We start from the raw sequence: 25,921 nt of genomic DNA on the forward strand, positions 1-25,921 counted from the left end.
GCTTAGGGCTTCTGAGGTCCCAGGGGGCACTGGTGTGTGTGTGGAGTTGCGGGGGGCGGCTGTCATTTCAACAAGGAGAGCTGACCTGAGTGGGTGCTGGCCTCTGCCTTCTCTCCCTTCTGTTCTCTGCCTGCCTCCCCAACCCTGGGGCGCCCCCTCCTATGCACCCCCCCCAGGTGTTCGTGTTGGCGCTGACGTTCCTCGTCCTTTTCCTCGGTAACTTCCTGACCACACTCAAAGTCGTGCACACCAAACTCCAGCAGAACAGAAGCAAGGCCAAGAAGCCGTGAGCCGCGGGGCTGGCGCCCCTCGAGACCCCGGACTTTGAGACTGCAGGGGATCCCAGGCGGCGTCCTTGCTGCCCATCTCCTCCCCAACAGCGCCAGTGACCACTGGCAGCGGTGACCTCAGGGGCCAGTGCATCGCTGGGAGCAGGGCCGAGGCCCGGTCCCCAGCTGGACAAGAGGAATGTGACCCCAGCCTGTCGGCGCAGTATTAGCCAGCCCCAGCCTCCCTATTTATGACATATTTAATATCGCCTGCCCCCTTCCCTAGAATCTGCTGCCCTCCTTCCCCCGCTGCTCTCTCGAGACTGGGTTAGTCTTCCTGGGAGGGGGCGGGGGGAACTAAGCCTCAGGGACCCCCTCTGTTCCCCATCCTGTCAGAGCCCCTCAGGTTTGGGCTTCGGACGTGCCTCGCTGGGGTTGGAGCCTCCCGCCCCGGGCGCCGCTTCTGCTGTGAGCTCCGGCGCCCTCCGGGGTGTTTCAGTTCTCAGAGAACCACTGTCGAGTCTGTGCCTCCTGCTATTGTGCTTCCCAAGTCTCCCGCTCGCTGGCCGCCAGGGCTTGGCCCGAGGCAGGGGAGTTCTCCGAGGGTCACCACCAGAGGGCACCCCTGCACTGTTTGGCTGGTTTGTGGGTGTGTTTCCCTCCCACCACCCCCACCCCGGACAAAGTTTGGGTCCACTCTTGGGGGGGGGGTTGCTTCCTGACCCCCACTCCTCAGCCCACCTTCCCAGATTCATGCAGTGAGTAACTCAGGGAGTGGGGACAAGATTCAGCTTTGGCTGGGACTTCAGCCAGCATGGAGGTCCCCCGTGCTCCGGGCTTCCCCCCTTCACCTCAGAGGTTCTGGAATGTAGTGGGGAGGAGAGGCAAGTCTGAGCAGGCTCACTTTGTGGAGGTCACCCTCTGAAGGTCGTGGCAGGCCTGCTGGTCACCTCACATTAGGTTCGCTATCTGTGAAGAAGCCAAAAGGTTTGGTTGCATTTTCTGCGTTTTCTCCTCATATGGGCTTCAGGCGCCCTTAACAACTTACCTAGAAATCTCTGTTGGCCAGAATTCAGATGGCGTCTGTAGTCATGCTCTGGCCCTCGAAGGAGTTTAAATTTTCAAAATACAGTATTTCCCCTCCCTCCAGTAAGATTCCACATGAAAAATCCAGATTTCTACTTTCCCTAGAGAGATGGAAAGATCTAGAAACATTCCCACAGAGCAGCATTTGGCTGGGCTGAGCTGCCTTGCCTAGGGTGGGGGCTTGCTTTCTAGTTTGCCCCACTACTTCCTTTCATCCCTACCCTACTTCACTCATTTGGGTCTCCCATCTGGCCCTTTAGGAACTTGGGTTTGCCCCAGCCTAGGAGTTGGCAAACTTTTTTCTGTAAAGAGCCAGATGGCAAATATTTTAGGCTTTGAGGGCCAGATGGTCTGTGTCACACGAGTCTGCCGTTGGAGGGCAAAGGCAGCCAATGCATAAATGAATGGGTGTGGCTGTGTTTCAATAAAAGTTTATTTACAAAAATAGGCAGTGGCCAGATTTGGTCCATAGACTAGTTTGTGGACCTCCTCTGTCCTAGACCATTCTTTCTTTGTCCACGAAGCTCTGGACTGAATGCTCTGTTGACTCCCCCTAGGCATGGCAGGGCCTTGGGAAACCTAGGTGGGGTAGGGTAAGTTTTATGTCTCTTTCTCAGGCCCAGTGGAGGCCAGAGCACTAGGCAAGGGAGGGGGCAGAGGCAGAAGATACCAAGGAGGGCAGGAACCACCTGACGCCATGATCTCATAGTAGGTAAAGCTGATTCCCCGGCTTATTCAGGAACCACCAGCTCACAATCTCTGGGGCATCAGAATCACCTGGGACCCCAGACCTTTCAGGAGGTTCAGTGAAGGTGTGCTGGGGGTTAATCTCCCAGGAGGCCAGGATGGCCTTGGTGTGTGGTCTCCACACCTCAGCAGCAGGGGGGGGCTGTTTGGGACAGAGGGCAGCCTTGTGACAAGCCAGTGCCATCCTTCTGCAGGTAAAGAAATCTGTAGAGAGACCTGACTTGCCCAAGATCACTCAAGAGCCGCTGTTACTTTTCATCTCGGGTTTCTGGCAAGTCGTGGCTGGGGTAGGGTCACAGACGCTGAGCAGGGATCAAATAGATGGTCTAGGGAATACTTCTTGTATTTAGAGAGAGGTTCTTTGCCCCCCTGTGCATCCAGCTCTGGAAAGATGGTGGCCAAGCTGAAGGCTAAGACTGAAGTCCTCTGTATGAAGTGGAGGAGGAAGGGCCCCCATGTCCAGGGCTGAGGCCTGTGTTCTTCTGATAGGCCCCAGGCCCACCGTGGTGCCCGAGTTCCTGGGCGGAGGAAGTGAGAAGCTGGAGGATGCGACTGTGCCTATCTTGGGGGCCCAGGGAGGCGGGTGACTTGGGAGAACAGGCTTGGGAGCCCTGTGGAAGGCTGCCAAGTCCACATTTATCCACGTACCAGACGTTGTTTCTCGTTTCAGGCATGGGCTTGGAGGACCTGTTGGGTGTGCAGAGGGGGGACACACAGCTGGGGGCTGGTTGTGACGAGGGCACTCCTGAGTGCCGGGGATAAGTGCTGGTTCCAGGGTACAGAGGGACCGAGTCCAGCAACCCCCACCCTCACCACCACTGTGACCACACAAGCTAGAGGGGAGCTTGTGGTCAGAGCTCCAGCTGGGAAAGGAGAGTTCCAGAATGTTCCAAGAGCCTGGCCACAGGCTCCAGACACTAGGTCCTAGAGGCGCCCGACGCCAAGTGCCCTTCGAGAGCTGGGGCAGGGGCGGGGTCCAGGCAGCAGCGTGGGCCTGGGGGCCTGGGGCCTGTCAGTTCTGTTGTGAGGGCCGCATGCCCTGCCGGGAGCTGTCAGAGCAGCAGGCAGAGCCGGTGTTGTTTCTGCCGCTGTGCTTTCTTCAGAGCACTGAGGGCAACCTTAGCGGCCTCCCGGAAGACGTCCTCCACATTCTCCCGAAATTTGGCAGAACATTCCAGGTAGAGGGCGGCTTGGATCTGCTCGCAGGCGCTCTGGCCCTGGTGGGGGGAGGGGCAGAGATTAGACCGCGGGCCTGCGGCGCCTCCTGTGAGACCCCACTCATGAATTTTTGGGCTTCCTGGGGCCAGGGCCCTCTCCAGGGTGTGCAGGTGGGCCATAAGGGCTGGTTTGGTGTGGCCCACGGGCTGTGGCTGCTGGGAACTCCGTCCTGGCCTCCACCTCACGCTCTCCCCAAACTGAGGTGGAGACGGGCTGACTTCAGCCAGGAACTGGGGTGGTCTGTTGTGTCTGCCAGTCTGGTGAGAAGTGTTGAAGGCCTCAAGACATAAGGGCTTCCCACATGCCTCTCTCCCCGCTCGTCTCAGAAGCACAGTTTAGGCAACTGAGCTGGCTGTTAGAGTAGAAAGAAAAATACTTCTAACAAATTTATTAATGCCTATTCCTTTTGATTAAACTTTATTCGTTTTCCTTTGTGTTCCTTTTATTCTGCCACGCCTCACCCAGAAGGCTGCAGGGTTTGGTCAGGTTCCTGAAAGGAGCCCTGCTTTCCAACACAGGCCTGCCTGTCCAGGCCTCTGGGGCGATGGGACAGGATGGTGGTCAAAGGCTCAGCTCTGGGGCCAGAGTGACTAGGGTGGGATCTTGGCTCCAATTCAGGTTAGCTGTGTGACCCTGGGCAAGCTACCTAACCTGTCTGAGTCTCAATCTCTACTCTGTAAAAGGGTGGGGGGGGGGGGCAGTAACAGTGCCTGCCTCAAGGTAATAAGGATTAAATGAGGTAAGTAATGTGCTCAGATAAGTGGTCTATCAGTATTAATATCTAAAAATTATTATTCTGAGGGAATTTCCTGGTGGTCCAGTGGTTAGAACTCAGTGCTTTCACTGCCATGGCCCCAGGTCCAATTCCTGGTTGGGGAACTAAGATCCTACAAGCTGCTGGGATGGCAGATACACATGTGTGCATGGTAAGTCACTTCAGTCATGTCCGACTCTGCGAACCCATGGACTGTGGCCTGCCAGGCTCCTCTGTCTATGGGATTCTCCAGGCAAGAATCCTGGAGTGGGTTGCCATTTCCTCCTCCAGGGGATCTTCCCTACCCAGGGATTGAACCTGAATCTATTATGTCTCCTGCACTGGCAGGCAGGTTCTTTAGGACCACTTGGGTATATGATTCTTAGAATCCTGCTGCCTTCAGCTCCCAAGAGGTCACTAAGGCACACCAGATGCAGAGGCCAAAGGCCTGGGAGGCTTTTGGCCATGGCTGTGCATGCGAACCCGGGATCCTCGGGGTGGGGTGGGGGGAGCCCCTGGTCACCTGTGTGTAGGTGATGGGCTCCAGCTGGGCTGCCCGGAGCTTGCGCAGCTGCTCCTTGTCCTTCCTCAGGTCTGTCTTGCAGCCGATGAGCACCATGGGGGTCCCACGACAGAAATGTGTGACCTCGGGGAACCACTGTGGAAGGGGAGGGCAGGCATCAGGGCTAGGGCCCCATCTATGGCCCCACTTCCAGAGGCAGGTGGGGCTGGGAGACAGGGCCTCACCTTGATGAGAACATTGTCGTAGCTAGTGGGGTTCATGACATCATAGCAGATGAGCACGAGGTGGGTGTTCTGGTAGGACAGGGGCCGCAGCCGGTCGTAATCTTCCTGCCCTGAAACCAGACAGCAGGTGGGGGTCAGGGAGGTACCCCTTACTTCTCCACCCGAGTCCCCTGCCTGGGCTCAGATGGGTTAGAGGTTGGAGGTCTCCTGGGCAATTGACTCTATGTCTCTGGGCCTTGATTTCTTCAGCTGTAAAACAGAGGAGACAGCCCACAGTCCTGGACCGTAGGGAAGATTACACGAGATAAAAGCGGTGGGGCTTCCCTGGTGGGCTCAGTGGTAGAGAATCCGCCTGCTGATGCAGGAGACACAGGTTTGATACCTGATCCGGGAAGATCCCACATGCCTCAGAGCAACTGAACCCGGGCACGGTGTACCGCAACTATTGAGCCTGTGCTCTAGAGCTTGGGAGCTGCAACTACTGAAGCCCACATGGCCTGGACCTGTGCTCCCCAACAACAGAAGCCACCACAGTGAGAAGCCCACGCGCTGGAACAAAGAGTTGCCCCTGCTGGGAGAAAAAGCCCGTGCAGCAACAAAAACACAACACAGTCAAAAATAAAAGCTGTGCAGTGCTCTTGCGGCGCTCAGAGATGGGCCTGGCTGAAGGGTCAGTGCTGGGAAACGGCTAGCACTCATGTCGGTGATGATCACCACCCCTCGCTTCCATCTTCATCCCTGATGCTCAGGTTTAAGGCTCAGACTCTGAAGCAACCGAACCCTTCCCCTCCCGAGGTTTCAGACCAGTGGGGTTGGGTGGGCCCAGGACACTGCAGTTAACCGTGGAGGGCGCTCCTGCCGCCGCAGGCTGAGAGGGGCATGGTCTCTGGTTACACTCCTCTTGCCATTCTGGCCCATGCTAATAGGAGGGTGGGGGGACTGCTGGAGATGACAGGCATTGGCCTGCCTGGGCCCACCCAGCGCTGGTTGTCAACCCTGCACCACATGAGTCACCAGGGGAACTGATGGCTTCTGCTATATCAGCCCCTCCCAGCACCAACTGAATCAGGACCCAAGCCTGGGCTTGGGTAACAGTGGGCTTGTTTTTTTTTTTTTTTTTTTTCAAAAAAAGACCTAGTAATTATTTGTTGACAGTTTCAAGCTTACAGAAAAATTGCAAAAGAGTGTAAAGAACTCCCTTGCTCCCTTATTCACTGGGGCCTCATGTTTTGTCCACTTGCTTTATCTGTATATAAACACTTTAAACCACGTGAGAAGTAATTGCAGACCTTTGGCTGGCTGCTGCTTCTCCCCACCCCCGCCCCAAACTCCGGAGATTTCCCGTGCGGTTTTTCTAAGAACAAGGACGTCTTCTCACTTAGCTCAGTACAAGTATGAAACTCAGAAACCAACACTGAGACTGTATTCTTCTAATCCAATCTACTAGCTGTGTTTGGATCTCACCAATAATGTCCTGCAGAATTTTTTTCTCTGTTTCAGAAGCAGGCCTGGGATTACAGACTGCATGTGGTCCCCATGGCTCAGTAATTTTTAAAAAAATTTTATTTTTAATTGAAGGATAATGGCTTTACAGAACTGTGTTGGTTTCTGCCAAACATCAACATGAACCAGCCATAGGTATACATATGTCCCCTCCCTCTTGAACCTCCCTCCCTGGCTCAGGAATTTTTAAAAACTCCCAGAGTGAGAAGTGAGAGTCTTTCAGGCCCATGGGTGACCCCCAGCCACCTCTGCAGAAAGACTCAGGCAGTGACTTCCTTCCAGGGAACATAGAACACCAAGCCCAGGAATCCCCATCCTGCCTTCTAGCCTGTGGGTGCCAGGGTGACACCAGCCTGCCCTCTGACCCCTGCCTGCCCAAGGCCTCTCTGGAGAGCACAGACAGGCCATGTCCTGCTGGTGACGGCACAGGTGCCATCTTTCCCACTGGCTCCCCGTCAACCCAGGGCCCCCTGACAGTGTGCAGTGGTCAGGAGCCCAGCTCTAACGATGCTGGTCCAGGAGGACTGTCTAGGCGGTCATTCAGCCCATGTCCCCTCAGCACTGGAGAAGGGGTAAGGGAGGGACAGTCTGTGCCTGCAGACTCGGGTCCTCCTGCCCTCATCGCCAGAAAGCAGGAGAAATCCTTTTAAGATGGTGGAAAACGGGCCAACATGCTACTGTAGCCAATCTCCTCCCTTTTCCACACACGTCCCCAAACTATCCCCTCTCCTGACCTCTGTGAACATCTTTCTAGACCTGCACTGTCCGACAGGGTAGCCGCTAGCCCCACCTGGCTACTTTAGTTAATTAACATTAAAAATTCAGACTCTCCAAATGTAGCATTGGCTACATTCCAAGTGATTAACTCATCCAAGCCACCGACAGTCTCCGGCGTCACCGCCTCTCGTGCCTCCTCCTCTCCTGCTACTCCTCAGCCCATTCTCCACCTGGCAGCTGAATGGATGGGGGTGGTGTGGTGTGTGTCTGTCTGTGTGTGCGCTCACGCACTAAAGTCGCTCAGTCGTGTCCGACTCTTTTTCGATCTCATGGACTGTAGCCTGCCAGATTCCTCTGTCCATGGAATTTTCCAGGCAAGAATACTGGAGTGGGTTGCCATTTCCTATTCTAGGGGATCTTCTCAACCCAGGGATAGAACCCAAGTCTCTTGCCACCTTCTGCATTGGCAAATGCATTCTTTACCACTGCGCCACCTGGGAAGCCCCTGAATGAGTAGTAACAAGTAAAATCATGCCCCTCCCCTCATCTGAAACACCTTCAATGGCTCCCTATTGCTCTTTGTGGAAAATCCAAGACTCTCCTGGTTATTGACGTGACTTCCGCGCCTACCAACCCTGGCTTCACCCACCTCCCTCCTGTGCCCCTACCCCCAACTCACTACGGTCCAGTCTTGCTGTTTCTCAAACTCATCAAGCTCTCATATCACACCTGGAATGCTTTTTCCTCATTTCCCCATCATTTGCTTCCAAACATTTTAAACATTCAGACTCACTGTCCATAGTTATTTCCTTTGTCAAGATAATTGCCTTCTCTGTACCTCTACTTACTGATAATGCCACGTTACGCATTACAGTTTAATTATTTATTTTTTTGTCCACAACCCATGGCTTGTGGGATCTTAGTCCCCAGACCAGAAATTGAATCTGGGCCACAGCAGTAAAAGCCCAGAATCCTAACCACTCGGCCACCGAGGATGTCCCCTCACACACTTCTTACAGGGCTTCTGCCTCCAAATGATTAAGAGATCTTTACAACATGGACTTCCCTGGTGGTCCAGTGGTTAAGAATCTGCCTGCCAATGCAGGGGACACAGGTTCAACCCCTGGTCCAGGAAGATTCCACGTGCCTCGGGGCGACTAAGCCCGTGTGCCACACCTACTGAGCCAGAGCGCCTAGAACCTATGCTCCACAACGAGTCACAAGAAGCCTTGGCACCCCCACTAGAGAGTAGCCCCTGCTCGCCACAACCAGAGAAAGTCTGTGCCAGCGATGAAGACCCAGTGCAGCCAGAAAATTAAATTTAAAAATTAAAAAAAATTAAAAAGAAATCTTTACAACAAACACCTGGTGTGCTAGCCAGGGAACACCTGAATCCTCCTATTTACATATAAAGAAACATGAGCCATGAAGTGACCGCCCCCCCCTGAGGTCACTGAATCAGAGCCGGGCCTGAATCCAGGTTCATTCAGTTCCAAGGCCAGCATTCCTTCTGCTGATACATAGCAGTGCTCTCTTCTGCTCGGTAGTACACACAAACCGGTTCCAGGCCTGAAATACACTCAGATTCCCTTTTAGAAACACGGCAGGAGAAGACAGGCAGTTGTGAGATGGGACTGCTGCGTGTTGATGTCTGTGCCGACGTCTTCCCCACCTTGCCCAGCTGACTCCTCAGAGAGGCCTTCCCTCACCAAAGTCCGTCCCCGCCCTGTCTGGCCACAGTCTGTACTCACAAGTTTATTCATTTACTACCTGTCCCCCAGGAGACTGTAAGCACCTGGAGTGCAGGGACCACATCTGTCCTTAAACATCATTCCTGGCACCGGGTAGGTGTCCAGTCACTACTGGCTGGTGGGCTGTCTCGAAGTCGTCCAACTCTGGTCAGATGCGGCAGGGACCAGGGAGGTGAGAAGGTGCCACTGGGCTGAGCGAACTGGGGCCTGAGCTGACTGCAGCAGGCTCCATGGAGGCCGAAGTCAGGCTGGTAGAAAGAGGAAGTCAGACCAAGCCTGCTCCTGGCAGGGGCCTCTCCCTTGCTGTTCCCTCTTCTAGAATGCTCTTCCCAGGTAACAGCATGGCTCACTCCCTCCTTTCCTTCAGGCTTCTGCAGAGATGTCACTTCTTCCTATAGAGCTTTCCAGACTGCTTTGAAATAAGAGCGTCGTTGCCATCTGTCCCATGACCAACTATGGCTTTAATTTTCTTCCTAGAAAGGACATCACTACCCGACATCATGATTTTTTTTTGAGGAGGGAGGTGTTCCCCATGAACACATAAGACCCTGAGATGGGGGCCATCTCTGTACACATCACTGTTACATCAACGGGTCCACATACAAGCTCAGTAAACATTTGGGGGAATGAAAGAACAAACAAATGAGTGGGTGAATAAAGTGTAATGATAATTTCTATGGCTTTCAGGCTTGCAAGGGCATTTCATGTCCATCACCTGTGTTAAAAATGTTTTTGGCTGCATTGCTCGGCTTGCAGGATCTTAGTTCCCCGACCAGCGATCAAACTCGTGCCCCCCCACTCCCACCCTGCTTCAGTGGAAGGATTGATTCTTAATCACTGGACCTTCAGGGAAGTCCCCCCTGTGTTAATTTAAGCAGTCACCTCAGGAGGGAAGCTGGGTGGGGCAAATTCTTCCTGTTAGGAGCCCACGTGGCTGGGGGTGATTTCAAGGTCATAGACAGGTTTCCCGTGAGCTGAAGCACCAACTCAGTCCCCAGTTCCAAGGTCAGCTGCCAGCCCAGCCACTCTAAAAACTCCAATCCTCCCAGGAAGCCTTTCAATTGGGAATTCATCTCTGGGCCTCAGTTTTCTCATCTGTGAAATGGACATGTGAGGAGTAGGTGGGCCTGTGATAATAATAGTGAAAATGGTTAGTGTCAACAGTATTTATCGGCAGTGCTCACTCATCACATGCCAGGCCCCACTGAAAGCCTTTTGTATGCATAGACTCATCAATCTTCACTATGATTCCTCACTACTGGCAATTGGGTTTTGGGGTTTTTTTTTTTTTTTTGGTCTCATCACATGGCTTTGTGGGATCTCGGTCCCCCAACCAGGAATCGAACTCAGGCCATTGGCAAGTGAAAGCTCAGAGTCCTAATCAATGGACCGACAGGGAATTCCCACTACTGGCTATTGTTACCCTCAATTTACAAATGCAGAAACTGAAGCAGAGAGAGGTGAAGTGACTTGCCCAACATCACACAGCCAAAAGGAAGGTTCGTAAAGGATAGAGGACCATAGGGAGGGCTACTGGGGTGCTTTTTTCTCAGGGCACCCCAGAGGATAGGAAGCTGTCCTTATTCTACAAGCCCCAGTCCCGACCAGGTGAAGAAAAGGCTGCCAACAAAGGAGGAACTCTGGGAGAGGATGGGTAGCCAGCCCAGATCTCAGCACCTCCTCTGGGTTGCCTTCTTGGCTTGACCGTGTCTGGATCAGCTTCCCCAGGGGTCAGTATGCAGGGACCAGGCCCGCAGGGGATGGACTTGCAGGTGCTGCCAACCTCGTTTCTCTGGGAGTGGAGTATCCTGGACACCACTCCCGTATGAGTCAGGAGAACCAAGATCCACTCTGACTCATGTTCCATGATCTTGGCACCTCCCCTGCCTGAGCCTCAGTTTCCTTATCTGGAAAAGGGGGTGATAACCCTGTCCTTGATCTTGGAAGTAAAGGACTTGGAGGCTGAGCAATGCTGGCCAAAGGTGTGGTTACTATTCAAATAGAAACTCACAAGGGACAAGGGCCTGGGTAAAGGATTCTAACCCCGGATCTTTGGACCCACAAACTCTAGGGGGCCTCCCAGCCACAGGTGATACAATGACCCTTCCCATTTACCCACAGTGATTCCCAGGCTTAAAGGGGCAAGTCATCTGTTCAGAAGAGATGAACAGGGTTCCACTCTGGCCTCTGCAGATGGGCTTTCGAGGTTAAAAAAAGCCCCCGAAGGCCTTCCCTGGTGGTCCAGTAGCTAAGACTATGTGCTCCCAATGCAGGGGCCCTGGGTTTGATCCCTGGTCAGGGAACTGGATCCCACATACCACAACTAAGAGTTCTCATGCTACAACTAAGACCCAACACAGCCATATAAATTTGAGAAACAAACAAATAAAAGGCCCCGAGTTATGTGCAACAAGATGCATTTGCTTCTGGCGAGGGAAGGTTTTCTGGGCCACAGTGCCCCTTGAAGCTGCCCGTCTTCCTGAAGCTGGTGTGCTGTGGGGCAGAGGAAGTGAGGCGAGACTCTCGCTTCACGCAAGGGCATTTCCTTTGTGGGAAGCTCTGCCATGGCAGGCATCGTGTTGGGGGCATGGTCTCTAATGTCTGGTGCTGGATTGGGGAGAGGGTGTCCTTGGAGCCACAGCAGTCCCCAAATCTGCCAGAGGACACCCACCGGGCACGTAGTTCCCAGCTCTGGCTGGGGTGTTGGTCAGGGTAGGGGTGCAGGCAGTGTGAGAAGGGGAAGCTGCCAGAAGAGGAACCCACTTCTGTACTAGCGCTGCTGGGGCCTCCCCAACCTGTGTTTCCTCCCCCGGAGAAAGGAGCGGCTGGTGCTCGGGTGGCCCAGGGCCTGGAACTCAGCCCACGCTGCTCTGAACGGACCTGCAAGGTCAGCTCCCCCGCCTCTGGGGCTCCTGACTCCGAGACACCCCAGTGGTCTGCGATTCCTGTCTTAGCAACTTGCTTTGCCCCCTACTTGTCCTACTGTTCCCGTCTCAGGTTGGGAAGGGGCCCGCAGCTCCCCACTTCCCAGGGCAACTCCACCCTGCCCCACCCATGGGCCCCACACCCCAAAGCCCAGATAACTCTGTCTCTGGTTGGTGTCTTAACATCCCACCTCACCCCACACCTCCCCTCTCTCTGCCCAGGAAACTTCATACTTCACCGCAGTTTCCGGCCTCTGAGGCGGCAGATGAGCAGCTAGAGCGATGGGTGCTCACAGCTCCCGCCCCCCCTTCACCTTTGAGCACTGGGAGCTCCGTCCCCCTCACTGCCCCTCCATCTGCTACAGCGGTGTCTATAACTGCTTCCGGTGGATGGAGGCAAGCAGCCAGACTGTCCTCCCACACAGACCCCGGTGGGCAGGGTCCTGGGTATAGAGAAATTTTGCTTCCCAGGGGCCACCCCATCCCACAGCTCTGGGTACCACTGGTTGGTTGGAAAGATGCTTTCTCCTTTCCTCCACCCCTCACCTTGGGTCTGGCCCGTCGGTTCTAGAACCTTCTACAGCAACCTTTACTGGACTCATCTCCACCTTGGCCACTCCCATCACCCTCTCAGTCTCTATCTTCCTCTAGTTGGTCACCTGGCCATCTTTTCTGCCACCTTCTCCTGATAGCTGTCAACCCCAAAGGCAGCGACCAATCTCACCATCTTTATCACAAAGGACCTTCTCCAGAGATCTCTATGTACCCAGGATTCTTCTTCATTCATTCGTTCCACAAGCCTTGCTCTGGGACAAGTGCTGTGCTGGGCACTGGCATGTGGAAGAGGAATGACCCAGCCTTTCCTTCACGTTCCTCTAGATAATGGGGCTTTCCAAGACACAGCAGGACACTCTTGAGGGAGCAGCCACATCTCTCCCCACTAGAATATCTCTCCTGGGCTGTCCCACTGATTGTAAGGCCAGCCTACTTCCCCAGAACATTAATGAGAGGTTCAAACACCAGCTCTGCTTTTCTGCCGCCTGGAACAGTCCTGCTGGGAAAGCGTGGGTGGGGGCTGGCACAGAGCTCTACAGGCCAGGGGTTCAAAAGAACAGGCTTAGGCTCGGGCCTGGGCCTGAATGGCAGGAGGTTAAAAAACTCCCAATAACACTCAGTGAGCTCTTTGGAAGAGGCAGGCCCTGTGCTAAGCACTGTACATCACATGATTTTGACATTATCCTCACAACTATTTTAGCCGTGTTTACAGAGGAGGAAGGGGCTTCCCAGGTGGTGCAGCGGTAAAGAATTACCTGCCAACGCAGAAGACGCAAAGACATATGTTAGATCCCTGTGTTAAGAAGATACCCTGGAGAAGGGTATGGCAACCCACTCCAGTAGTCTTGCCTGGGAAATCCCATGAACAGAGGAGCCTGGCGGGCTACAGATCATGCGGTCGCAGAGAGTCAGACACGACTGAGCACGCACACACACACAGAGGAGGAAACTGAGGCCCAGGTGTCCCCAGGGACATATAGCCATGAAAGCTGGCATCAAAGCCCAGGTCGGACTCCAGAGCATGTGGCAGGAAGTTGTGGGCAGGTCATCATTGCCCTGGGTGGTCACTGCTTCTGATGATTGAGAAAGCGCTCTCCCCACCCCTCTGGCACGAGCTCTTAGTGAAAACCCTGCCTTATACTAAGCAGAAGCTTGCCAGAACCTCTTCATGACAATGTACTCTGATAAGTCTTTTGAGCATCTTCCTCTGGGTTAGGCGAGAAAGACCAGAAGTGGTCCCTCACTGGGTCTGCTGGGGCAGGCTGCGGTGAACAGTGAGCCCCAAGGATCTGAGTGGAGGCGGCCTGAGAGGAGAGGAACGAGGAGCAGGTTGAATCCTTGCTCTGACCCTCCCTGCCCCATTAGCCCTCCACCCAGAGGGGAGTTAATGAACCTCCCCCTACCTGGGTCCTGGACAGGAAACGTGTGAAACTGAAAGTGCCCCAGACACACCACTGCTCTTGGGGCCACGCCTTTGGGAATTCCTCAGAGGCCTTTGGCTTTTCCAGTTCACGGGGCTGGCCCTGTTCTGGAGGCGGCCCTGCACGGTCCTCATCCGACAAGAGAGGCTCCTTAGGGGCCACCCGAGGGGGGACACACTTACAAAGTCAGGAATACAGAAGGACCTGGGTCTGGGAGAGGCCCTTTCCTGAGCCTTTCCAGGGTGGAATGACAGATGTTACTGGTTACCTTATGAAGAGGTGCACAGTGGGGTAGAAGCTAGGGATGCGGGTGGGCGATTTTGGTCTCATCCAAGGGCAGTTGGAAGATTTCACTTTATACATACAAGGCTTGGCTAACAGGGCACCTGATGACATGGTTCCACACAAGTCATTAAATGCAGAGTCACAGAGGCTGGGTGAGGCCCCAACTGGGGATCCTAACCTTTGCTCCCCAATGTTGATTCAGCCCAGAAGGGAGTTGGGGCACGAGGTAAGCTCCTCAAGGGTACCAGTAGCAGCAAGTGTTACTGGAATCTTTCCATTGGCTATACTCCTCCTACCATCCCCCAACAACAGGAACGCCGAAGACTGCGATGGGATCAGCATATATACACTTGCCTTGGGAGCTGCAGGTGGCAGAAAGAACCTTATTTTGGACCTACAACCCCTAGAGCTCTGCTCCTTCTTCAGTGCCAGGAAGAAACAGAAGTGTAGCCACAGAATCTGAGAATCACAGGCTCAGAATGACAGACCACAGAATTCCAGAGCCAGGCACCACAGTCCATGGAATCCCAGAAACACGGGACTCAATTTATAGTTACAGGGCCCTAGAGTCTCAGGATTGTCAGCCACAGATTCCTGGAGTTCACAGGCTCTGATCTGAAGCCCAGAGTATTCTACAAAATAGGACCCAGAAATGCAGCCTACGAATCCTTAGCAGCAGGAGACTCAGATCAGCAGCCCACGGAATCTTAATAGACCACAGCATGTAACACACATCCTGGAACCACGGTAAACAGAAGCAAAACCCACGGTTTTCTAGAACCACAGGAGAGGAACGAAGCTGTGAGCCCTCAGAACATCAGCACTAGGAGGGCGGCCCAGAAGCTCACCTCTTCCAAATACCCTCCTTTTACAGATGGGGCGACTCTGTCGGGCTTCCAGCACCACCCAACCAGGCAGTGGTTAACGGGCTCCCAGCCAGCGCCTCTCCAGGAGTGACGGGTTGTCGCGGTCCAGAGAGGCAGGAGGGCGGGCGGGATGGCCCGGCGGGGGGATTCCCCTCAGGGGGAAACCCTGCAGGCGGACCCTAGGACCCTCGCCGCGCAGACGCACTCACCGGCGGTGTCATAGAGGTTCAGGGTCACCTCCTTGCTGCCCACGGTCACGCTGGCTGTGTACTTCTCGAACACGGATGGGGCGTAGTGCTGTCGGAGAAGGGGTCGTGTCTGTTCTTAAGGGGTGCAGCGGGTGCCCAGGTTCCAGCTGGACCCCCACCCCTACCTTCCATCTTCACCCCATCTGGCTCAGCCCCACCCCCCCCACCCCCCACTCTGCTGGACTCTGGAATTCCCGAGGGGGCGCCCCGGGGTGACGGCCGCCTCATCGTGATCAGGATGCCAGGGACCCGGGGTCCGGGCTCGGGGCGCAGGCTGAGGTCCGTCCGTCGCCCCTAGTGGTCCCAAGTCCTTCCCCTCATCCCGCCCCCAGCCTACCTGTCTGCAGCCCCCCGGCAAGCCTCACCTCGGGGAAAGAGCCCTGGCTGTACACCATGAGCAGCGAAGTCTTGCCGCAGCCGCCGTCGCCCACGATCACAATCTTCAGCTCCTTCCGGCCTGAGCCCGGGGCGGCGGTCGGGGCCGGGGCCGGGGCCGGGGCCCCAGCAGCGTCCATAGCCACTCGCCGGCAGCACCGGCAGCCAGCCGCTCACCGGGTAGAGCGCTGGGGTTGAGCGATCGGAGGCGGGGTGGGAACTGGCCCAGGGGCGGGGCTGAGAAGCCCCGCCCTCGGAGTCGGCACCTCCTCCGCCAGGCAGCCAACCAGGCTGACCTGTCTCATTCCCAGGGAAACTGAGGCAACTGAGAAATGGAGAGCTCGGCGGCAGTGGCAGCTCCCGTCTCCTCCCCTGCGCGCCCCTCATAGGCAAAATCCGATCGTTTCCGCCCCTTCCCACCCGGCATCCTTGATTGGCAGGCTGTCTTCGGGCAGGGACCCTCTGATTGGCCGATTGGGCCTCCCCCATTGGATCACAGCCTTTTGATTGGCAGGGTGTCCCCCAACACGCCAGTTTGAAGAACCTTGGTCTAAAGAGCCAGGAAACACCCCCCTCCACCTGCGCCTCGCCCCAATTATGTGGCCTTGAGGAAGTCCGCTCTGACTGCAATTTCCCCCAGAAGATAGCATCAGTGGTGCCCAAGAAGATCTTAGCATGAGGGTCAAGTCTGCCCACCTGATCAGGTCGTCTGGGAGTCTGTGTGTGGGCTGGGGAATATCAGTTCCGTTTACCTATCACCCCACCTCCCAAAGGTGGTGGTCTGGCGCCCTCTGCCGGGCGATGGCATCGGCGCCGCGACTTTGGGAACAGGTGAGCGGAGCCAGAACAATGCCCCACCCTTCTCAAGCTGTCTCCCTAACCCTCCTACCCCATGACCAAAACGGATATTTGTTGAGCATTTACTCTGGATGAGTACTATCAGGGAGGCTGGAGGAAACCACCCTGCCCCCATCCCTCCCTGCACTTTGGGCTGTGCTTTGCACAAATTAGGCCAGTGGTCCGGAGTTGCAGAGGGATCCCCAGGAGCAGGCGTGTACCAGGCAGGCACCAGGGCATGGCTAGGTGAGAAAGCAGGGTCTTTCCCAGCTAGGATGGGACCTCTGATAGTTTCCTCAGAGAAGAGCTGGCACAACTCGGGATCTTCTTGCCCCCACCCCGAAGATTCCCCATTTTTCAAGCACTCAGCAAGGATCAGGTAAACTTTATTTTCAGAGGAAGCTGCCAGCCTGGCAGTTCCATAAATGCCAGGTCAACGTTTTCGGCGGCTGCAAGGCATAATCTGACCACCAGATGGCAGCAAAGACTGCCCCTGGAAGCTTTCAAAGAGCACAGACCTGGGAAGAGAGGAGCCCAGATCCAGGCTGTTAAGTGGAGAGCCCTCAAGAACCCCTAGACAAATTTACAGCAATTCATTCATTTTTTTGCAGCACAAGTTTATTGAGAGGCAACTGTGTTCCTGCTTTTGAGGAACTCAGTCTTGGGGGAAGCAGTCTAAAAGTCTGCAAGATGTGAACTATTTAGACACCAGAGCCCCTGTGGGATTCAGAGGTTGAGAGCTGGGTAGCACATGAACTAAGCTTGGCAATGCTGGCAGAAGGGTCAATGGAAGTAGGATGGGTACCCAGCTTGAGTAAATGCACGGTGGCTGGAAAACCCCATCAAGTTTGGCAATGGCTGGGGCGTTAGGAGAGAGGCGAGACATGGCTGTCAAGGAAACCAAGGCTTAGACCATGGAAGCCTGGCTGCCAGGCTTAAGACAGGCTCTGAACAGAAAACCCAAGCCAAAGCTCTCTCTGGTGACTAAGGAGGAGCTGTGATTGGCTGGTGAGGCCACAGCTGGGGCCATCTCTGAACTGGGGCAGCCTGGCCCTGGCAGGAGAGGAGGGGAAAAGCATCACTCAGGGAGTGGAAGGATGGAAGGTTTTGGGAGAAAGGGGAGGGTCACTTACCTTTGAGCCAACTGCAGGCTTGACCTTGTATCAGGGATCCTGAAGCTCAGGGAGTGACTGGGAGAGTCACTGGGAGAATTCACTTAGAAGGGTCACCCCACTCAGCACACTGTGGTAACCGCTCCAGTCGGGAGGGGGAGGCCACTTGACTTTCCTCAAAGTCCTCAGACCTCAGTTTCTACCTTTTCTATGAAATGAATTTCAACTTACAACAATGACATAACGCAGAGCCAAGAGGAGAAAAGTGGGTCTTCCCAGCCTGGCCTGGACCCAGGCAGGACAGCTGACACTGGCCCCAGCCTGCCCACCCACCCTGCCTGGCCAAGAGGTTGGCAGAGCCCCAACCCCACCCAGCAGGGAGCGTGTTTGATTTGGACCTGGCTCCAGTGGTGGTGCAGGGGCTGGCTTTGTAGCTAAAAATACCCAGTGGCCAGGCCAGCTGCTCAGAGCTTCCCCAGAGGCGCTGGGCCAGGGCAGGCCAGCTGAGGCACTGGAAATGCCCACAGGCCCGCGGAGCCCTACTCCCTTACCTGTAAGACGATCTGAGGACCCAGGCCATTCTTCACTTCACCAGGAATTCCTGGAGAGATTTGGGAGGAGAAGAAGAAAATTCTTTAACCTGGTTCTTGCCACAGAACTGTTGGGACACAGAAGCCTAGGGGAGTTGGCAGGTGACATCTGTGGGGGTGAAGTGACTTGTGTTCACACTTAGGCCTAGGGGCTCTCCCAGTGTTAAGTCATTCAGTCATGTCCGACTCTTTGTAATCCTGTGGACTGCAGCCTGCTAGGCTCCTTTATTCATGGGATTCTCCAGGCAAGCATACTGGAGTGGGTAGCCGTTCTCTTCTCCAGGAGATCTTCCCAACTCAAGGACTGAACCCAGGTCTCCTGCATTGCAGGCAGCTTCTTTACTGTCTGAGCCATCTGGGAAGCCCAGGGTGTCTAGTGAGGCCAACTGACCCCAGGAGAGAAGTAGGACCAGATACACTTCTGTCTCGTGGGGTCAAGGTCTGGCCAGGACAGGTCAGGACAGGGAAGTGAACAGCAATGCTATGGCTTCCACTTCCCTAGTGCCTCGGGAACACTGTCGGAGGTCACGGCACACCTGAGGGGTCATCCACTCCATGTGGGACAGAAGTTAATGGAGCCATCCTCTGAGCTCAGAGATGGGAGGTGGCCCAGGGTGGCCTGGGGGATCAAAGCTGTCTCTTCCTGTGCCAGGGCTCTCCTCCAGTCTCGATATTTGGTAACAGGGTTGAGGGAGTGACTGCCAGAGTAAAAAAGCGGCTTTCATAACTTCAAACTCAGAAACAGCTCAAGAGGTTATCCGCCAACTTCCTCCTCCTGGTACACAAGGGGAGACCACGAGTCCTGGAGGGGTGGGATCTTGTCGAGGTCACTGGGCAGAAGGAGACAGAGCACTGGACCCAGGCAGCCTCTGAGATGGCCGGGTGCCCTCCACAGTCCAGGCAGACGCTCAGTCTCCACCCAGAGGGTCCGAAAGGTCGTACTCCACGCCGGCGCCTGTTGGCTGATGGGCCGGAAGGGGCGGGGCCCTGGCGTCCAGTAGTAAGGCAGGTCCGGCCACCTCCGGCCGGGCCGCCCTTCCGCTGGCGTGGCCCTCTCCAGGCAGGCTTCACCGGCTGGGCGCCAGGAACGCCCCGCCCCGAGCTCGCTGGGTGACCGGTGGGCGGGGCCGCCATCTGAGGACTGAGGAACCACCATCTGAGGACTGATAGGCTGCCCCGCCTCTCCCTTCACCTAGGAGGTGATACCAGCATGGGGACAAAGAAAGGCAAGGGGAGAGAAAAAGCAGCGAGAAGGGGGTATGATCCTTCCAGGTCTCCCGGACACCCCTCCCTTTCCAAGAATCACAGCCCGACCCCAGGGGAGCGCCCTCATTGTTCCCTAATTGGTCCGAGGGCGGGAGTGGAGGAACTGGAACTGACAGTAGCCCTTCAGGCTGCTGCTGAGAGGGAGGAATTTCAATTATTTAACCATCCAGTGCCCACGGGAGGTAAAGACCCCTGCTCCGCGGAGCCCCAAGCACTCGATCAGAAAGGATGGAGGACACCATCAGGTGGCAGAAAGATCACCTGAGGATCGAAGGGAGTTGAATGAACACATCAATGGCAGAACAGAATCTAAGCCTTAGGACTGGGACAAGTGTGGAACGCGGGAAGAGGCTCATAGTATAGGATATTAATAATCTGAGCCTCACCAGCTTTTACAAAGTGCTCACTCTGGGTAGGGGAAAGGGAGTCTAGCGCCGAGTGTAGTCAGCTGCACCCCCTTCACCGGAGCAAAGGACAGGATGGACCAAATCCAGCTTATCTGGGATAAGACCCCCATGCGGTCAAGACTCGGCAGCCAGAAGGAACTACAAGTACCATGCTGGCTACTTTCAACCAGACAGCTTCGCCGGCTCCCGGGCAGTGATGCCAGCAGACAGCTGGCACGGGCAGAAGACCAAAATAACCCAGACAGCTGGGGCGAGGGGGTGCCACGGACACAGGCACTGGGCTGGAAGTCAAGACACCTGGAACCTCACTCTGACTGCCCGTGGTGGCCTCCTGACCTTGAGTGAGTCACTTCTACTCTCCCAGTTGGGGGGGGGTTAACCCCTAAATCAGGACCCATTATGGAACAGCCTGTGGACTTGAGGAAGGGCCACCACCCCAACTCACACACTGGGGGAAAAACAGTGCTGGCTCCCAGCCGGCAGAAAGTCAGTCTTCCCCTTTGCCCAGAGGCTTGGCCACGTGCTATGGGGTGCGCTGGTGGGGGAGGAGCCTACAGATGGCCCAGCCCCCACCCCACCCCCAGCCACCTAGGAATGAAGGCCAACTAATGTGAAGCCAGAACGTGAGGCCGGCACCCCTTAATCGCACTTAATCTGCCCTCCACCCTTTACAGCAGGCTTCATTATCATCACTTTACACAGGAGACTCGCCCAAGGTCACCAGCACCCTGGAGAATCAAGCCCACAGCTGTCGGACCTACAGCCTCCCTTGATGAAGCACCAACAATGCCCCAACAAAATCTCTGGGTCAAACCCTAAGGCTCCCCCAATCCTCAATTCAGCCCCCACACTGAGGGATGGGATAAAAGTGAAAAGCGCCGATCAGACTGGGAAGCCTGAACCCAAAAGAGGGGAGGCTGTGCCATCAGCAGGGACCCAAATGGTTCATCAAAGTAATCACAAACTAGAGCTCACGTGGGGGAGGGGTCAGAGATCAAGGGCCACACTATCTCCAGCTGCGGAGCTGCCTGGAGCTCAAGAGGGCAGGAGACCCCTCACGATCAGCTTGTGTTAGGAAAATGGGAGTTGCTATTACTAGGAAGCCCATGACGCTGCACCGAGAAATGAGGCCGGGGCTTCAAGTGCACAAGTTCAGGTCCTTTCAACACCCCAAGGTGTTACCCGGCACAAAGGTTCTCAGAATCTGTCTCCACCTGGCAGTCATGAGGATCACCTGAGAATTTACTAGAAATGCGAGTTCTCAGGCCCCACCGATTGAATCAGAAACTCAAGGATGAGGTCTCGGAGTATTTTAATGAGCCACCCGTGTGATCGGATGCACACTTTGACAATCACTGACCCAGTTGTGCGGATGGGGAAACTGGGGCTGAGAGACTGCGCAGCTTACGCAAGGTCACAGCAGGTAAAACGGCTAGCCAGGTTTCAAATTTGGGTTTGTCCAATTCTAGAAACAGGGCTTTGAGGGGGAGGGGGCTGGGTGAGATGGAATCGTGGGAATTTCCTGGAAGGAGACGAGTCAAGAAACTTCTTTCTTAAAGAAAACTGGCCCAGATCTCAGGTCCTTCTGTTCTTCACCTCCCTAGCAGCCAGACATTAGAAAGGAAGAGGCCAGCTCCATACAATCACCCCACACACCCCCAGTGCGGGCCGGAAGGGAGGGCCAGCGCTGGGTCCGGTTTCCTGGCAGCCGACTCTGCCTTTCAGAAGAGGTATCCAGGGCCCTCCCCCACCACAAAACACACGACTGGGAAATACTCGCAAGTGCAGCCTCTCCTAGGCTGCTAAATACGGCAGAGAATTGCACGCCCCAAACTCCTGACAACAGAAGCTGACAGGCGGGGATGGATGGACCAAGCAGGCCCAGCAGGCGGCCGATTTCACACAGTCCCACACATCTGTGTGGGGGAGGGGCCGCAGAACCAGATTAGCGGGTTTGGGGTGCCCGCCCTCCCTGGGCGCCAGGCCAAAGCCCCCCAAATCGCCCTCGCAGGCTGGGAAAGGGCTCACACCTACCTTAATGCGAGGACTGGCAGAGTCAGACTAGACCTGCTTCTACTGTCCAAAGGAGGGCCGTCCACTATGGGGGTACCGGGCCCCTTCTCCGGTCACGAGCCTAAAGGGAAAAATGGGAGGGTTTTTTTAGGGCGTCGATGGCCACAAATCGGGCAGGATCTCCTTGAGGGAAGAAGAGCCTTACAAATGCCGAACCCCCTTCCCAGCTGCCAAGGCGGTCCTCACTGTAAAATGGATAGGAGTCGGGGGGGGGGGGGGGGCGCGCGGATGAGTCACGAAGGTTCAGCCCGAGCGCCGAGCTGCGGGAGGAGACTTATCTGCATTTCCAAAGGCCCGCCCAGTCTGCATCCCCTCCCCCAGGAATGGCCGGAGGTGCGAGGGTTTACCCCACAGCCCTCCGCCTCGGGGGATCCCGGGGAAGGCCCGCTCGGCTTTCCCAGGCCCCAACCCCCAACCCTACCCTCCCGCGCGCCGGTGGCCAGCACTGCCTTCATGGCCACCTCGGGACGTCTGTGGCCTGCGTGAGGGCCTCACGCTCAAAGCAGGGGACAAAAGGGGCCCACCCGCCCCTCGGGCTCGGCTATCAAAAAGGGAGGTTAGGAAAAAGGGGGGCCGTTAAGGGGCCAAACGTGGGCGCCGAGGCTCGAGTGGGCAGCAGGGAGGGCCTGGGGTCAGAGCAGGGCCGCTGGGGGAGAAACTCCGCAGCCTCTAGAGCAGCCCTTCGGGGTCAGGGGGCGGCCTCGAACGGCCCCGTGGCCCTTTGCTACTGGCTCCCGCCCGGGAGGGAGGCCTCGTGGCCGCGGCGGCTCCTGAGTAGGGCGCGGGGTCCAGGGAGGCTGTGGAGCCCGCGGTCTTCGTCTAAGCTTCCCAGGCCCGGGGGCATACCCCCAGGCAGCGGCCTGGAACGCGGGCGGCGGCCTCCCCTCCCCTTCCCCCCCGCTCCGGCCCCGCCGCCTCCTTCCCTCCTCCCGCCTGGCGCGCGGCGGCCGCCACCGCCCGAGCCGCGGGCGGCGCGCGCGCGAAATGGCGCCCGTCTGGCCGCCTCGCCCCGCGGATGCGAGCGCGGGAGCCGCGGCGCGCGACGCCCCCCATAGCCCGCGGCCCCCGAAACGGCCTCGGAGACCAATCCCCGACTCGGGGCGCTGTGCCCTGCGGACTTTCGGGGCTCGGCCCGGCCGACGGACCGCCGCCTGCTCCGGGCTCCCAACGACAACCGGGGAAGGAGGGAGGAAGGAAGAGAGCGGCCGCCATTAGCTACCCCGCAGCCCAGCCCTGGCTACGGCCCCAGCCTCGGCCCCAGCCCAGCCGGCGGCTCTGCTCTGAACCTGAAAATAAAACTCGTGTTTGCGAGGGAGGAGCGAGCGCGGACGGGAGCACAGGCAGCGCTCGGGCTGCAAAGCGGGAGAGATGCTGCGTCATGGTGCCAACATGGACGCCGGCCTTTTGTCCTTTTTTGCTTAGGAAGCGCAGGCGCGCCCAGGAGCCCCGAAAAGCCGGCTTCAGAGGGCGAGACCCCCACCATCAAAAGGAAGAGAGGCCTCAGGCCCGGAAGGAGAGGCTTCCTCAGCTTTTGTGACCCCCTTCCCCAAAGCACTTCAATTTCTTCTCCCTATCAAGGCTCAAACCTAGAAAAGCGAGGGGGAACTAGCGCAGGCGGCTCCACGGATGCCCCAAGTCGCTGGGGAGACCTTCCTCTTGCCTCCTGGGCAAAAGGGGCAAAGGGTCTGAAGAGCCCTCCTCGTGCCCCCACCCTCCCCGATCCGGCTGCCAAACATGAAGCTCCAGAAACCTCCTTCTCCCCTCACCTCCTAAACATTTGCAGCGCTTGGCCTTCTCGAAAAAACATTTCCTCGAAGGGGCAAAAGACACTTTTTTTTTTTTTTTTTTTACTTACCCGCTCAGCCCGGTGCTGGAGTCTGGAAGATCAAGCTGGGCGGAGGTGTTATTGTGGGGGGAAAAAAAAATCTTTTAGGGAGATTGTTTAGTTGGAAATAATTGGGGTAATGGTGGTGTCTTTTTTGTTGTTGTTACCTTTTTAAAGTTACACTCTCATGGCATTTTCTGCTCCTTCCACTTCTGCAAACTTTCCAGGGTTGGGTTGGCAAAAGGCGGCTTCGCTGAGGACTGTTTACTGCTCTGGATATAGCAATGGTGTGACCGTCATTAAGAGACAAAAGGCGAAAATACACAGTCAAATCAAACAAAAAGCAAAAGAGGCACCGGCCATCCCAACCACCATAGAAACTACCCCCGAGTTAACGATGGTGTTTGGCTCGAACCAGCTAGGACTTGTTTTCCAGTTTTAATCTAGTTTCCTGTGACGGCTTTAGTCTCTTTACACAAAGAGGTCTTCCTTTCCCTCACACCCCCCCCCCCCCCCTTCCCCAACAAAGACGAGAAAAACAGAGTCTGTTTTTCTTCAAATAGATAGATTTTCAAAGAAAGTGTACCTGTTACGGGGAAGAAAGCTGACTAGCATTTATTGCTGTAAACATTTTCAAAAGCTTAACTCTAAAACCTAGCTTTATAAAAGCAAAATCGTCTAAAAGCATTTTAACTGGCTTATGCTAGACAAGAGCGACAAAGACATACATGCAGATGAAGGTTCAGAAAATTAAGGACATCTCAGCAACATTAACATGAAAACTGCACTGCGTAAGGACAGAATGGATTGGGTACTTACAATATAAAAGGTTTTTAAAAACTTAAGAGTAACGACTGCTTACAATTTTTTGTTGCTGCTATTTCGCTAATCCTAAAACTATACATTTAAAACATTACCTTGTTAAAAAGAGAGCAGAAGGAGTTAATAAGATGGCCAGTTTTAAGTGTTTAATAGAGGAAACTACATATATAAAAATTTATTGTTCAGTTAAGAGAATACAGATTAAGACAGCTCCAAGCCCCCCCCCACCCCCCCAAGAAAAAAAAGAGGAAAAAAAAATTAAATATGTAATTTACTTAGGTTTTTTGGAATTCAGAATTGTTAAACTGCTGACATTAATGGTGTGCTATGACCTAGTTATACAAGACAAAGATGGATTCCAAGTCATAAGGAAAAATCCAGATCTTTTTAAAGTCTTCTTCATTCTTCCAATTTTGAGTCCTTTAGCTTGTTGACAAATGTTAAACACAACACTGAGGCGTCCTGAACGGGATGGTGGAGTCAAAGGAAAAACATTCCCCATTTGCAACAAAGGAAAAACCCACTTGGCCATTTAATTCCATTGCAGAAAAATGGCTCCCCTCATCTGTTGGCCTCTCCTTGGTGTCTGATGAAGGATGTTTTGAGATCAGCGTCTAATAACTCAAGCCCTATAGAAGCCGCGCGCTGATTGGCTGCCGCGCCCGGCCGCCCTGCTCCAGCCAATTACCTACCCACGGCCAAATTACAAACCCCGAAAAGAGCCCCAATATGAAATACACTACCACCAAGCCCCAGCGAGGCGGCTCCCTCTCCTCGGCCGCCAGACAGGAGAGGTAGAGGGGGCTGCAAACGCGTCCTCGCGAAGCCCGAGAGCCTCGGAGTTGAACTCACAAAATGGAAGCCGCGCGCTGATTGGCCGCCGCCACTCCCGGACCTTTAATAAAGAAAGGGGAAGGAAAGATAAATGCAAAAAAGGGGGACTCGCTCCTCTGCCGGTGGCTGGAGGAAAGGGGGGGGGGGGTGCGGAGGGAGAAGCATGTGTTCACGACAATTACAAGGGCACTCCTCTCCAAAAATAAAAACAGAAAGAAGCTTCTATCACCCAGGTCCAGGCCAGGGCTGCTTCCTCCCAGGAATGTAAATGCTAATTTGGTTAAAATCCTGGTTTCCCCTCCCCAGCTCAGCTCCGGGGGGAGGGGGTCGCGGGGCAGAAGAGGAAGCCGTAGCCGAGATACCTCGATTGCAACTTGTCTTGGGGCCGCCTTGCCGCCCCTCACGGCTCCAGCCGTCCAAACACACAATCATACACCCCAAAACCCAGCCCTTTCCCTTGGGCCCCCACGCGCCCACCTCCGGTCTTGGCAGTTTGGAAACAGTTTTTGAGGCCCGAGGCGCAAGCCGCGGCTCGGAGGGTAGCCCCAGCCGCGGGAGGTAGAGCCCGGGGAGACCCCCCCTCCCCCGCCGCCAAGCCCCCCACCTAAGTCCCAGCAGAATAAATAAATTAAAAGGCCTTCCCCCGGGGAGGAGGGAGGCAGTGTGGGAGCGCGCGAGTGAGGGGTGGG

At 55.4% G+C, this 25,921-nt stretch overlaps 2 protein-coding genes across 17 annotated transcripts in view; one reads left to right on the plus strand and one right to left on the minus strand.

The window, feature by feature from the left end:
• The window catches only part of TMEM120B (transmembrane protein 120B), a 43,560-nt gene extending 39,811 nt beyond the window's left edge, over positions 1 to 3,749 (plus strand). The window contains exon 12 of the mRNA XM_043901919.1: positions 177 to 3,749. Within this exon, the coding sequence (XP_043757854.1) occupies positions 177 to 290 (114 nt within the window). The 3' untranslated portion in view covers positions 291 to 3,749. The remainder of the gene's footprint in view (positions 1 to 176) is intronic.
• On the minus strand, positions 1,771 to 25,846 carry RHOF (ras homolog family member F, filopodia associated). Of its 16 annotated transcripts, none has more exons than XM_043901935.1 (11): positions 24,674 to 25,102; positions 23,744 to 23,848; positions 23,607 to 23,641; positions 21,713 to 21,812; positions 17,967 to 18,016; positions 17,437 to 17,493; positions 15,457 to 16,821; positions 15,053 to 15,140; positions 4,822 to 4,931; positions 4,598 to 4,732; positions 1,771 to 3,319 (listed from the first exon to the last, which is right to left on the minus strand). In XM_043901935.1, exons 7-11 carry the CDS (start codon positions 15,604 to 15,606, stop codon positions 3,155 to 3,157), a joined length of 648 nt encoding a protein of 215 aa, XP_043757870.1. In that variant the 5' UTR covers positions 15,607 to 16,821; positions 17,437 to 17,493; positions 17,967 to 18,016; positions 21,713 to 21,812; positions 23,607 to 23,641; positions 23,744 to 23,848; positions 24,674 to 25,102; the 3' UTR covers positions 1,771 to 3,154. The 16 variants fall into 16 exon arrangements, with proteins under 16 accessions (XP_043757870.1, XP_043757865.1, XP_043757863.1 ...); XM_043901930.1 differs by having other exon boundaries at positions 17,437 to 17,623; XM_043901928.1 differs by lacking the exons at positions 23,607 to 23,641; positions 24,674 to 25,102 and adding exons at positions 25,251 to 25,293; positions 25,710 to 25,846 and having other exon boundaries at positions 17,437 to 21,278.
• Positions 25,847 to 25,921: the final 75 nt, after the last annotated feature.

This window comes from Cervus elaphus, chromosome 5 (genome assembly GCF_910594005.1).
Source record: "Cervus elaphus chromosome 5, mCerEla1.1, whole genome shotgun sequence".
NCBI classification, from domain to species: Eukaryota; Metazoa; Chordata; class Mammalia; order Artiodactyla; family Cervidae; genus Cervus; species Cervus elaphus.